A 13,785-nucleotide genomic window follows, 5' to 3' on the forward strand; every position below is an offset into this window, starting at 1 on the left:
CATGCGGAATACATGCGGATTCACATGCGTATCCACATGCGGACTGACAAGCACTTTCCAGGCGATAGCATCACTTGGAAAGTGCTTGACAACTAGGTCACACTGTATAAATCCATGCAAACAGCATGGATTTATACAGTGTGACCGTAAAAATAAAAAAATAAAAGCTATACTTACCTCCGATGCCGCCGCGTGTGCTGTCGCGCTCGTCCTGGCTTCTTCCGGGTTGCCGGCATCTCGCGAGACAGCCTGCGGTCACATGACCGCGACGTCATCTCAGGTCCTGGAAGGTAAGCGCTGCAGGGGCCGCCGGACAGGTGAATATAAACTTTATTTATTATTTTATTCTTTTTTTTACAGGTACAATGGTACCCCGGTCTGGATGAGAGTCTTCTCTCCTCCAGAACTGGGTACCATCCGCACATTGAAACGCATATAAACAAATGTACAGACACGGATTATATGCGTCTCAATGCAAGTCAATGGCGGCGCTTCCGCAAAATTAATGAACATGCTGCGGATTTATGAGCGCTGCAGAAACGCTGCAGAAAAATCCACAGCATGTGCATTGACATTGCGGAATGCCATTGGGGACCATGGGGTGCGGATTACCATGCGTTTTTGATGCGTTTCCGCTGCGGAAATTCCGCAGCGGAAACGCATGAAAAACGCATCGTGGGCACGCAGCCTAAGACTCAAATTTCATCCTTTGGTTTGCAATGGATGAAATTTATTGTGACATATGCAGAATAAATTGACAGAATTGGCAGCTTTCAGACTTCAGTTAATTTACTCTGCAGATATTCTCACTAGAGTGTGGATTTTAAAAATCTTAAACACATTTCTGTCACTTTAAAAAGTAGTGGATCTTGTATCCGGACAATCTACTACATTCACGCCTAGTGGAAATATAATTTTCAAACTATTTTATTAGTTTTAAGATACAGGTAGTGTTCTACATTAAAAAAAATGTCTTCTCAGACAATTATGGCATATCTTAAATACCTTTGCAAATAACTAGCTTTATCTAGCATTACCCATCTAGTACTGATTTTAAGTTAAAGAGAATGTGTCATCAGAAAATTCCTTATTTAAATGAGATTTTTATGTTAACATATTTTTTAATACTTTTTACATTTTTATATCACTAGCCATACATTTATCAATATCTATATATACAGTAGATATACGTGTTTATCAATAGATATATAGAAACGTTGATTTTAGACACTGGCCACTTGGCCTAAAATTACTTTCCTACTGCCTGTTCTTTTCTGCAAACAAATGGACATTGGTTAACTGTGACATCACCTATTGTGCATGGTTGTTCCTGTGTTATCTACTGTATTTAAAAGTATTACCTTTCATTGTGATCCTGTATGGCATGAAAATGGAACTGCTGAAAAGTCTTCTGTACAAAACAGGAAATATGAGTCTATTATAAGGCCTAGTGGCTAGTGTGAAAATTTGCAAGATCTCTATGTATGTTTGGTATATATTATATATTTTAGCAAGGCCAGGTAGGTGAGGGTTAAGCCCTAGCACTGCAGTTCTTGATTACGAGTGCACCTGCATTGCTAAGAACTAGGAAATGGGTTCAACGTGTGTTGCTGCTGGTGAGCCAGTGAGTCTGCTGGACATTGAAGCAGAGGGGAGTGTGCTGCTGGTGAGTGACTAGCCAAGATGTGTGCTGCAGTTGGGAGAGAGACAAGTGAGGGTCTCTCCCTGAATGGAGGACCTGGGGAATAACCTGATGAGCTGAGCAGTCTTTGACCCTAGAAAGAAAAGGGACCATTTAATGGTGGACAGTCTACCAGAGTTTGGAAGCTGGAGAGATCTCATACTGACCTGTGTGTGGGTGGATGTATACTTGCTGGAGCATTGGATGTATACCTGTCGGACTAGTGACCTGTCGTGTATTGACTAGCTGTGTTTACCTTTGTGTCGGAACACTGCTGTTTTGTGTTAGTCCCTCCGGGATTTATGGAGCTACACCCCTTGTCTTGTTGGACTACAAATGTTGCCTGTGTGAACACTGCCTAATGCCTACCTGAGCGAATCCCTACTATATATATATATATATATATATATATATATATAATCTGTTGATGCATTTTCTTTAAACCATATATTTTATTCACTTGTTATCCAGTCTTGTATTCAGATTACTGACCTCACAAACTATATACTAGCCCTGTTTTGCAGTTGACCCTAAACTCTGCAGCATAATCAATACAGAGGAGGACAATTTTATATTACAGGAGGATCTATGTAAACTAGAAGCTTGGGCTGATAAATGGCAAATGAGCTTTAATGGGGATAAATGTAAGGTAATGCACGTGGGTAGAGGAAATAAAATGTATAATTATATGCTTAATTGCAAAACACTGGGCAAAACTGTAACTGAAAAAGACCCGGGTGTATTGGTGGACGACAAGCTCACGTTTGGTGGCCAGTGTCAGGCAGCTGCTGCAAAGGCAAATAAAATAATGGGATGCATTAAAAGAGGCATAGATGCTCATGAGGAGAACATAATTTTACCTCTATACAAGTCACCACACTTAGAATACTGTGTACAGTTCTGGTCTCCGGTGTATAAGAAAGGCATAGCTGAACTAGATTGGGTGCAGAGAAGAGCGACCAAGGTTATTAGAGGACTGGGGGGTCTGCAATACCAAGACAGGTTATTACACTTGGGGTTATTTACTGTGGAAAAAAAGAAGGCTTAGGAGTGATCTCATTACTATGTACAAGTATATGAGGGGACAGTACAAAGACCTTTCTACTGATCTTTTTACTCTGAGGCCTGAGACGGGGACAAGGGATCATCTTCTACATCTGGAGGAAAGAAGGTTTAATCATAATCACAGACGGGGATTCTTTACTGTAAGAGCAGTGAGACTATGGAACTCTCTGCCGCATGATGTTGAAATGAGTAATTCACTACTAAAATTACTAAAAAAAGGGCATGGATGCCTTTCTTGAAAAGTATAATATTGCAGGTTATATATACTAGATTCCTTGATAGGGCGTTGATCCAGGGAACTAGTCTGATTGTCGTATGGAGTCAGGAAGGAATTTTTTTTCCCAATGTGGAGCTTAGTGTTGCCACATGGGTTTTTTTTTGCCTTCCTCTGGATCAACATGTTAGTAACTATGTTACTATGGGTATTACCCCCTTCCTAGGCTATAAACATCTGCCCACAGCTGTCCGCTTAACCTCTGCTGGTTAATAAAATTATGGGGGATCCCACACCATTTTTTTCACAAATGTATTCATTAATGATAAAATACATGTACAGTAAGCAACACAGTCACTGCACTAAAAATATATGTCACTGACATCTTTCTAACTATATATTTTATGTACCAAAAACATCCAAATGACCCTGATCAAAAGTTCACATACCCTGGTGATTTTGGCCTGATAACATGCACAGAATTTGACACAAATGGGTTTGAATGGCTACTAAAAGGTAACATCCTCAAAGTTTTACATACCCCGGCAGAATTTTCCTTTATTGGCCTTGTTTCAGAGAATATGAATGATAATAAAAAACTTTTTCTCCGCTCATGGTTATTGGTTTGGTGAAGCCATTTATTGTCAAACTAATGTGTTTTCTCTTTTTAAATCTTAATGACAACCAAAAACATCCAAATGACCCTGATCAAAAGTTCACATACCCTGGTGATTTTGGCCTGATAACATGCACAGAATTTGACATAAATGGGTTTGAATGGCTACTAAAAGGTAACATCCTCACCTGTGACCTGTTTGCTTGTAATCAGTGTTTGTGCATAAAAGCTGAGTGAGTTTCTGGGATCCAGACAGACTCTTGCATCTTTCATCCAGCCACTGATGTTTCTGGATTGTGAGTCATGGGGAAAGCAAAAGAATTGTCAACGGATCTACGGGAAAAGGTAGCTGAACTGCATAATACAGGAAAGGGATACAAAAAAATATCCAAGGAATTGATAATGCCAGTCAGCAGCGTTCAAACTGTGATTAACAAATGGAAAATCAGGGGCTCTGTTAAAAACAAAATGACGGTCAGGTAGACCAAGAAAAATTTCGGCCACAACTGCCAGGAAAATTGTTCAGGATGCAAAGAAAAACCCACAAATAACATCAGCTGAAATTCTGGACTCTCTGAAAACTAGCTGTGTGGCTGTTTCAAGATGCACAATAAGGAGGCACTTGAAGAAAAATGGGCTGCATGGTCGAGTCACCAGAAGAAAGCCATTACTGGGCAAATGCCACAAAGTATCTCGCCTACAATACTCCAAACAGCACAAAGACAAGCCTCAAAACTTCTGGAGCAAGGTAATTTGGAGTGATGACACCAAAATTTAACTTTTTGGACACAATCATAAACGTTACATTTGGAGAGAGGTCAACAAGATCTATGATGAAAGGAACACCATTCCTACAGTAAAGCACGGAGGTGGATCGCTGATGCTTTGGGGATGTGTGAGCTACAAAGGCACATGGAAACTTGGTAAAAGTTGAAGGAAAGATGAATGCAGCACATTATCAGCAAATACTGGAGGCAAATTTGCACTTATCAGCCCGGAAGCTGCACATGGGACGTACTTAGACGTTCCAAAATGACAACGATTCAAAACACAAGGCCAAGTCGACCTGTCATTGGTTACAGCAGAACAAAGAGATGGTTCTGGAGTGGCCATCCCAGTCTCCTGACCTTAATATCATTGAGCCACTCTGGGGAGATCTCAAGCGCGCAGTTCATGCTAGACATCCCAGGAATTTACTGGAACTGGAGGCTTTTTTCCAAGAAGAATGGGCAGCTTTACCATCTGAGAAAATAAAGAACCTCATCCACAACTACCACAAAAGACTTCAAGCTGTCATTGATGTTAGACCGGGCAATACACGGCATTTGGATGTTTTTGGTTGCCATTAAGACTTAAAAAGGGAAAACACAGTAGTTTGACTATAAATGGGTTCACCCAACCAATAACCATGAGTGGAGAGAAAGTTTTTTTGTTATTATTCATATTCTCTGAAAGAAGGCCAAGAAAGGGAAAACTTCGGCCGGGGTATGTAATCTTTTGAGAACAACTGTATACATCTATTCTCTCTATTCTATAATGTCGGGTCCTGCTGTGATTTTACTATATGCGGCTGATGAATTGTCGGGTTTTCAAGGAGACAGGTGCTTAAAAATCAGACGGCATTCGCATGGTCCGAGTGCTGTGCGATTTTTTTTTTTTTATTGCACCCATTGACTTACATTGGCGAGTCTCGTCTGACATACACGGCAAAACGCAGCATGTTGCGATTTTTTTCTCAGTCCAATTTCGGCTGAGAAAAAAAATCGCAGATGAGCTGTAACCCATTGAATAACATTGGTCAGAGTGCAATCCGATTTTTTTTATTGGATTGCACTAGTCCATTTTTCTCGCAGAGTATGAACCCTTAGACACACATCCCATGCTACACACACACTGTAAGTCACACAATAAATGTTACACACACAAACTTTCTAACAGTGTATGTATTACAACAAACACACTATGCTATTTACACACCATGCTATGCACACTTCTTGATATAGGTCATACACGCATCGCATGTTACACACACACTGCATGTTGCATGCACGCAGACACACTCTCAATGCTACACACACTGGAGGTTACATACGCATGCTGTATTTACATGACACACTCCATGCAACATACACACTGTATGTTACATACACTCTATGCTACATAAACACACAATCCATGCTACACACGCACTGCATGTTGCATGCACGCAGAAACACACATTCTTCTGGCTACACACACTACGTTACACATGCATACTGTATGTTACATGCACACACACACACACTCCATGCAACACAAACATTGTATGTTACATACACTCTTTGATACACACATTGTTTGCTATATACACCCACAATCCATGCTACACACACACTGTTGCTCCATACTCCCACAGTGTGAAAGACATTGGGTTATATGACCATGATGTCACTGTTAGAACCCTCCTGTTTGTTTTTTCCATTTTGAGTTTTGTGGTCACGTGACCATCTGCCTTTATATTCCAGCTCCGCCCTTCTGGCTGTGCTGGACTTCAGTGTTTGACTGTTTCTCTAGCCAGGTGCTTTGGTGCCTTTCTCTGTCAAGTTCGCTCGGTCCTTCTGGGTCCTCTAGTACCTTTTTGTCAGTTTGTCTTTTTGTGTTCTGCAACAACTTCTCTGTTTAGGAGGTGTCCCATTTTTGTTCCAGTCCTTAGTTCTTTTAGGGACCCCTCCCCTTATGCTATAGGTCTTTGTTCAGACTAGCCGAGGACTAAGGCGGGTCTGTTCCCTAGGAACAGGCAGCCCGCTACATCGTAGGGATTCAGCTTAGTCTTACTGTAGGGACAGCTTTCCCCTATCTTTCCTTAGTACATGTTGCAGATCATAACAGTCACCAAAGGTTCTTCTACTTTTATAACCAGTGAAACTGCACCGATAATGTGGGTCTGGAATTATCGGTGCAGTTTCAGGCTTGTAAGGATAAAACCTGTATAACTGATTGAAAATAAGTTAAGCTAAGTCTTGGCTTTACAGAAATGTTTAGCACAGGTTGATGTTTATTTTTTAGTCTGTAATCGTGTGGCGATGAGACGTCGTCCTTGCTCTCAGTTTCTGTCCTGTTTCTCCAACATAGAGACCCTCAGTGGGACAAACAGTGCACAAAATTAAGTCCACCACATTGGAAGAGTAACATGTGAATGGCTAAACATTTCTGTGGTCCAGGACACAACATAAACAGTTTTAAAGTTGTTATATTAAAAGGCAACTTCAAATCACGAAAACACCGAAGGGTCTGTGAACAAAAATGTATGACAGTCTTTGTCACAAGGATTTATGACTTACTATAAAATCTGAGGAATCTTCTCCAGAAACAGTGAGCGCATCAGGTCTCTGATCTTACATTGATACTGGGAGAATAAAACTTTATCTAAGCTAATGAAGGATTCATTCTCTGAGCTCACTTTGTTTGTTTTTTTTAAATGTCCATTTATAATGTCATGTCTCTGCTCTTTTTGTGTATATATTTTTGTTTCTTCAGTTACTTTGTTATACCATGCCTGATGAAAAGACCTAAGTAGTCTTGAAAGCTTGCTTTATAGCATCATTTATTTATTACTTTTGTTAGCCATTAAAAGGTATCATATCTACAAGATAATTATTTTATTTCTTCCACTGAGAAGAGTCAATCTTTCTTCAGATAAATATTGAAGCATGATTTTCAAAAAGAATAAAGCGGACGTAATACTTTTTCTTTTTTTTAATCAGGTTGACACAATGGAGCAGCTCAGAAGAATAGCTCAGATGAGGCTGGTAGAGTATGATTACAGACCTGAATTTGCAAACATCATGGGAATTGACTCTCTTCATGAAACAGGTCATATTATTTATTTGACATTTTTTAACATTATTTTTATTATGGGTATTTCAGAGTTTATATGGTGTTAATATTAAATATGGTATGCATTTTGAGAAATTACATCAAAAGGTCATAATTGGAGACTGCACTGACATTATTGCTTCTCTGCTAAAGAAGTTCTAAACCAAATAGATCTTAGACAAAATGTAATTTACTAGTGATATGGCATGAAGTACCATAATGTCAACAACGTAAAATCCAAAATTCTGCCACATAATTGCTCATAAGAATTAGCCCTGCCAGATTATTTTATCATTGAAGGCCCATTTACATGAGCAGAACAGTCAATCGCATTGGTCAGATTTGAATGCTAACAAGCAAGCAGGCAAGTTATAGGATATATGACTATGTCATAAGTAGATGAAGCAAATTAATGGTCAGATTTAAAGGGAACCTGTGATCTAATTCATGCTGCCCGAACCCTGGGTATATCTCAGACACTGGCTGTGCGATTCCATTCAGGTATGCGTTACTCTGAAATGCTGTGGGATTTCAGAGTAAATGTACTTTTAAACACAGTCAGGAACAATACATTTCAGCTGACTAATAACTAATAATGGACCCAAAGATCCATACTAAAATAACCGAAAAAATTATTATTAACCTTTGTCAGAGTTCCCAAAAAACAATATAAACCGATAATCAGCTTATCAAAGAAGTATTTTACTAATAATAAAACAATAGAAAAAACTATATGCATAGATAGTTTTATTAGTTACAATTTATTGTAATCACACAAAAAATTGAAGAAAAAACACCCCATTAAAACCCAAAAAGGGAAGGCAGTGTGGTCAATCGTATATCACAACATGGCAAATAAGATGATAAATAAATTAAATCAATAATAAATAAATGAAAAAGAAAGGAATGGTTTAAAGTGCTTATACAAAATAAATCAGACACAATAATAATCGAGGAATCATGAACATACTTTTATTATAGTTAATGTAAAAAAACATAAATTCATGCAAAAACGCTTAAATGTAACTCTGGCCAAACTATGATAATAAATAATTAAACATAAAGCAATTTATACAAAAAAGAACCTTTACCAGAGCTTCAAAGTCAAGTGCAAAAATGCATTAGCACCAATATCCACCAGCACTGCCCATCATTAACCCCTTTGCAACCTTGGGTTTTGTCGTTTTTGCTTTTTCGTTTTTTGCTCCCCTTGTTCCCAGAGCCATAGTGTCTTTATTTTTTGAACAATATGGCCGTGTGAGGGCTTATTTTTTGCGGGACAAGTTGTACTTTTCAACGCCATTTCTAGTTTTACCATATCGTGTACGGGAAAACGGTAAAAAAATTCCAAGTGCTGTAAAATTGCAAAAAAAGTGCAATACCACAGTTGTTTTTTATTTATTTTTTTTACCACGTTCACTGAATGCTAAAACTGACTTGCCATTCTTATTCTCCAGGTCATTACGAGTTCGTAGACACCAAACATGTATAGGTTATTTTATATTTAAGTGGTGAAAAAAAATTCCAAAATTTGGTAAAAAAAAAAAATAAAAAATAGCGCCATTTTCCGAGACCTGTAGCGTCTCCATTTTTTGGGATCTTGGGCTGGGTGAGGGCTTATTTTTTGCGCGCCGGGCTGACATTTTTATTGATAACATTTTGGGGTAGATCCGATGTTTTGATCGCCCGTTATTTCATTTTATTGCAATTTTGCGGCGATCAAAAAACGTAATTCTGGCGTTTAGAATTTTTTTCTCGTTACACAGTTTACCGATCGGATTAATTCTTTTTTTATATTGATCGGGCGATTCTGAACGCGGCAATACCAAATATGTGTATGTGTTTTTGTTTTTTTTTATATTTTATTTTGAATGGGGCGAAAGGGGGGTGATTTAAACTTTTATATTTTTTTTTATTTTTTTTATATTTTTAAAAACATTTTTTTTCACTTACCGCATGCTTCAATAGTCTCCATAGGAGACTAGAAGCAACAGTTGTCTGATCGTCTCTGCTACATACAGGGGACCAGCAGATCCCCTGCATATAGCAGAAATGGTCCTGTGCTATGAGCGCTGACCACTAGGTGGCGCTCATAGCGACGAGATCATGACAACCACAGGCGTCTGCTGCAGACCCTGGGTTGTCATGCACGCCCATCGGTGACCCGCGATCACGTGACGGGGTCGCCGGTGGGCGGGGCTTATGACGTGCAACCCGGAAGCTCGCGTTAAATGTCGCTGTCGGAGATTGACAGCGGCATTTAACATGTTAACAGCCGCGGGTGGATCGCGATTCCACCCGCGGCTGTTGCGGGCACATGTCAGCTGTAAGAATCAGCTGACATGTGCTCCGTTCAGTGCGGGCTCAGCGCCGGAGCCCTCACTGAACCGGGGGTACGCAAATGTGCGTACTAATACGGCAAGGGTTGGAAAGGGGTTAAAGTACCATATGAAGGACCAAACTGCCCAGTACCCTGACGCGCTTTTTTGCATATTAGTCATTAGGGGCAGTGTGGTCAAAGGCATTGTAACCCTCTGACGAAGCTAATATGCGAAACGCATGTTTTCTCCCACACTCCGGATACATAATGATAGGGAATTTAGATTGAAGCCTCAATGATGATAATGATGATAATGTCTGCAAAGTGTTGTGGAATTAATGGCGTTATACTAGTAATATAAATTAACAGAATATAAATGATTATATTTCTTACAGGTATAATTGCTCAAGAAGTGAGAAATGTTTTACCACATGCTGTTAGAGACACAGGCAATGTTACATGTGAAAATGGAGAGACAATAGAAAACCTTCTCATGGTAGATAAGGTAAATATAGTTCTATGTATATATTGATATACTACATTTATATTCATTAATATATTGTGACAACTCAGGGGCAAATTAGCTTATGAGTTCTGTGTTAGCTGATTGGCATACCAAGCACTTTAACTCCAACATAGTGGATTAGCTTCAACCAACATCTACATATATCCCACCACCAGGTCAGACTTCACTTGAAGGGGTTGGCTCAAAATCAAAATTTATCACATATTCACAGTATAAGTGATACTATGAGATCTTGGTAGGGATGACTGTTAGGGTCCCCAGTGATCACCCCCAGTTAATAAGCGCTGTATTTGTCATCTCTATCCGCCTTATAGAGAATTAATGGGGCAGCAGCAACATGTGCTCCTTTTACACAAGGCTTTAAGACTGTTAACATAATGTTCCACAATATGTTGTTCTTTAACTGGATAATGAAAAAATACCATAAATTTACAGCATTTGATGCTGGGCTTTATCTGTCCACTACTATAAATTTATTGTGCAGGGTGAAAGCTCCTGCAGTCTAGCAGGATCACATTTGTTCCCTGGCTGTCAGACTTGTGGGATTTTGGGGAGAAGATGGAAGCAGCTTGTTACCGCTTCTGTATTCTATTTCTCAGGTTACTTAGCGCTTAATACAGTTATATGAAAAAGTTTGGGCACCCCTATTAATCTTAAGCTTAATGTTTTCTTAAAATTGGTGTTTTTGCAACAGCTATTTCAGTTTGATATATGTAATAACTGTTGGACACAGTAATGTTTCTGCCTTGAAATGAGGTTTATTGTACTAACAGAAAATGTGCAATCTGCATTAAAACAAAATTTGACAGGTGCATAAGTATGGGCACCCTTATCATTTTCTTGTTTTAAATACTCCTACCTACTTTTTACTGACTTACTAAAGCACTTTTTTTGGTTTTGTAACCTCATTGAGCTTTGAACTTCATAGCCAGGTGTATGCAATCATGAGAAAAGCTACTTAAAGTGGCCACTTGCAAGTTGTTCTCCTGTTTGAATCTCCTCTGAAGAGTGCCATCATGGGCTCCTCAAAACAACTGTCAAATGATCTGAGAACAAAGATTATTCAACATAGTTGTTCAGGGGAAGGATACAAAAAGCTGTCTCAGAGATTTAACCTGTCAGTTTCCACTGTGAGGAACATGGTAAGGAAATGGAAGAACACAGGGACAGTTCTTGTTAAGGCCAGAAGTGGCAGGCCAAGAAAAACATCAGAAAGGCAGAGAAGAAGAATGGTGAGATCAGTCAAGGACAATCCTCAGACCACCTCCAGAGAGCTGCAGCATCAACTTGCTGCAGATGGTGTCACTGTGCATCGGTCAACTATACAACGCAGTTTGCACAAGGAGAAGCTGTATGGGAGAGTGATGCGAAAGAAGCCGTTTTATCAAGCACGCCACAAACAAAGTCGGCTGAGGTATGCAAAAGCACATTTGGAGAATCCAATTTCTTTTTGGAAGAAGGTCCTGTGGACTGATGAAACCAAGATTGAGTTGTTTGGTCATACAAAAAGGCGTTATGCATGGCGTCAAAAAAACACAGCATTCCAAGAAAAACACTTGCTACCCACAGTAAAATTTGGTGGAGGTTCCATCATGCTTTGGGGCTGTGTGGCCAATGCCGGCACCGGGAATCTTGTTAAAGTTGAGGGACGCATGGATTCCACTCAGTATCAGCAGATTCTTGACAATAATGTTCAAGAATCAGTGATAAAGTTGAAGTTACGCAGGGGATGGATCTTTCAGCAAGACAATGATCCAAAGCACCGCTCCAAATCTACTCAGGCATTCATGCAGAGGAACAATTACAATGTTCTGGAATGGTCATCCCAGTCCCCAGACCTGAATATCATTGAACATCTGTGGGATCATTTGAAGAGGGCTGTCCATGCTCGGCGACCATCAAACTTAACTGAACTGGAATTGTTTTGTAAAGAGGAATGGTCAAAAATACCTTCATCCAGGATCCAGGAACTCATTAAAAGCTACAGGAAGCGACTAGAGGCTGTTATTTTTGCAAAAGTAGGATCTACTAAATATTAATGTCACTTTTCTGGTGAGGTGCCCATACTTATGCACCTGTCAAATTTTGTTTGAATGCAGATTGCACATTTTCTGTTAGTACAATAAACCTCATTTCAAGGCAGAAACATTACTGTGTCCAACAGTTATTACATATATCAAACTGAAATAGCTGTTGCAAAAACACCAATTTTAAGAAAACATTAAGCTTAAGATTAATAGGGGTGCCCAAACTTTTTCATATAACTGTAAGTGCTGTGTAGTGTACTGAAGTATTGGCATTGCTGATGCTTCTGTAATTTCTGGTGATCACATAATTGCCAGACTTCTGACCATAATAACAGAGCCGCTGAGTCCTAGCAGACCAAGTTCAGCTCTGCCAGTGGTGTATGGCACAACCATGGATAGTGCGTATCCCCCTGTAACTGAGGCTCATATGGCTGCTTCAGTTGCAGTGGCAAATAAATGGGCCACAGAGATTCTTTATGTTCCATTCGGGGACAAATTATGTAAAAAATATAGAGAACATCTGGAGAATTAAAAAAACAAAAGTAAAAAATTAAAAGCCCTCACTGCAAAAAAACTGACAAAATATATTTTAGATGAAAAATATTGTTTATTACATATATATAATTAAAACAAACAGAAAAACTATCCGTATTAGATATCTAAATAGTGGTAATAACCTGGAGAATTCATTAAAAAAAAACAAGAATTGCTAGAATACATGGTAATTTACATGCAATCCAAAACAGTGCTAAAAAATAAGTTTGTCCTTCATGAAACAGACCCTCATAATGCCATTACAGTGACAAATTACTAAAGTTATGGCTGGAGAAAAGCAGAGAGGCAAAAACGAAAAAAAAAAAATTGGCTGGACATTAAGACCCTTTCTGGCCTGGTCATTACGGGGTCAAAGTTTTTTTTTACTACTTTAAGACCGGGGTCATACGAGCATATAACATGTCCGAGCGCTATCCGATGTTTTAATCGGACAGCACTCAGCCCAATGCTATACTATGGGGCAGTGTAAGGTGCCCCAGCGAGGTAGTTGTGGGCGAGCTGTAGCCCCCTCTCACTCTGGCACCCTACTGACAATTCGTGTCCTCCCTCTGATGTGTGGCTGTGTATGTGGGGCTCTCCACTTGCTTCAAACCATCCGATCACGGCTGTCTCCAAGCATTTCTCTTCTGGGACCAGGGCAGCAAGAAATTCAGAGGACACAAGGTTCTTAACCATAACTTGGACTTTACTTGGGGTAGAGGAATATGTAGAGTATTTACAGGCAGATATAATGGATAAGGCCCGACAGGTTATTATCTCCCTCACAGGCGCTGGCAACATCTTCAGCCCTGGTTCCCTCTTTAAGTGAAGCATCTCTGTGACTCTAATCTCTAGCCCAAGAGACTCTTCTGCAATACCAACCGTGTTCCGGATCCAATATCTCCCCCACGTCTTAGCCTGGAGTCCTATTTATCTTCCTCTGCTTC

The 13,785-nt window shown here is 39.6% G+C and overlaps 1 protein-coding gene across 2 annotated transcripts in view; it reads left to right on the forward strand.

Moving 5' to 3' along the window:
* Positions 1-13,785, forward strand: part of MYRFL (myelin regulatory factor like) — a 257,278-nt gene that overhangs the window by 133,152 nt on the left and 110,341 nt on the right. For both annotated transcript variants that reach the window (XM_073651778.1, XM_073651777.1), the window contains 2 exons: positions 7,320-7,428; positions 10,147-10,256. In XM_073651778.1, coding sequence (XP_073507879.1) covers positions 7,320-7,428; positions 10,147-10,256 — 219 coding nt within the window. The remainder of the gene's footprint in view (positions 1-7,319; positions 7,429-10,146; positions 10,257-13,785) is intronic.

The sequence above is a fragment of the Phyllobates terribilis genome, unplaced genomic scaffold (assembly GCF_046119375.1).
Source record: "Phyllobates terribilis strain yellow unplaced genomic scaffold, ASM4611937v1 Scaffold_11__3_contigs__length_659146591, whole genome shotgun sequence".
Classification (NCBI taxonomy): Eukaryota; Metazoa; Chordata; class Amphibia; order Anura; family Dendrobatidae; genus Phyllobates; species Phyllobates terribilis.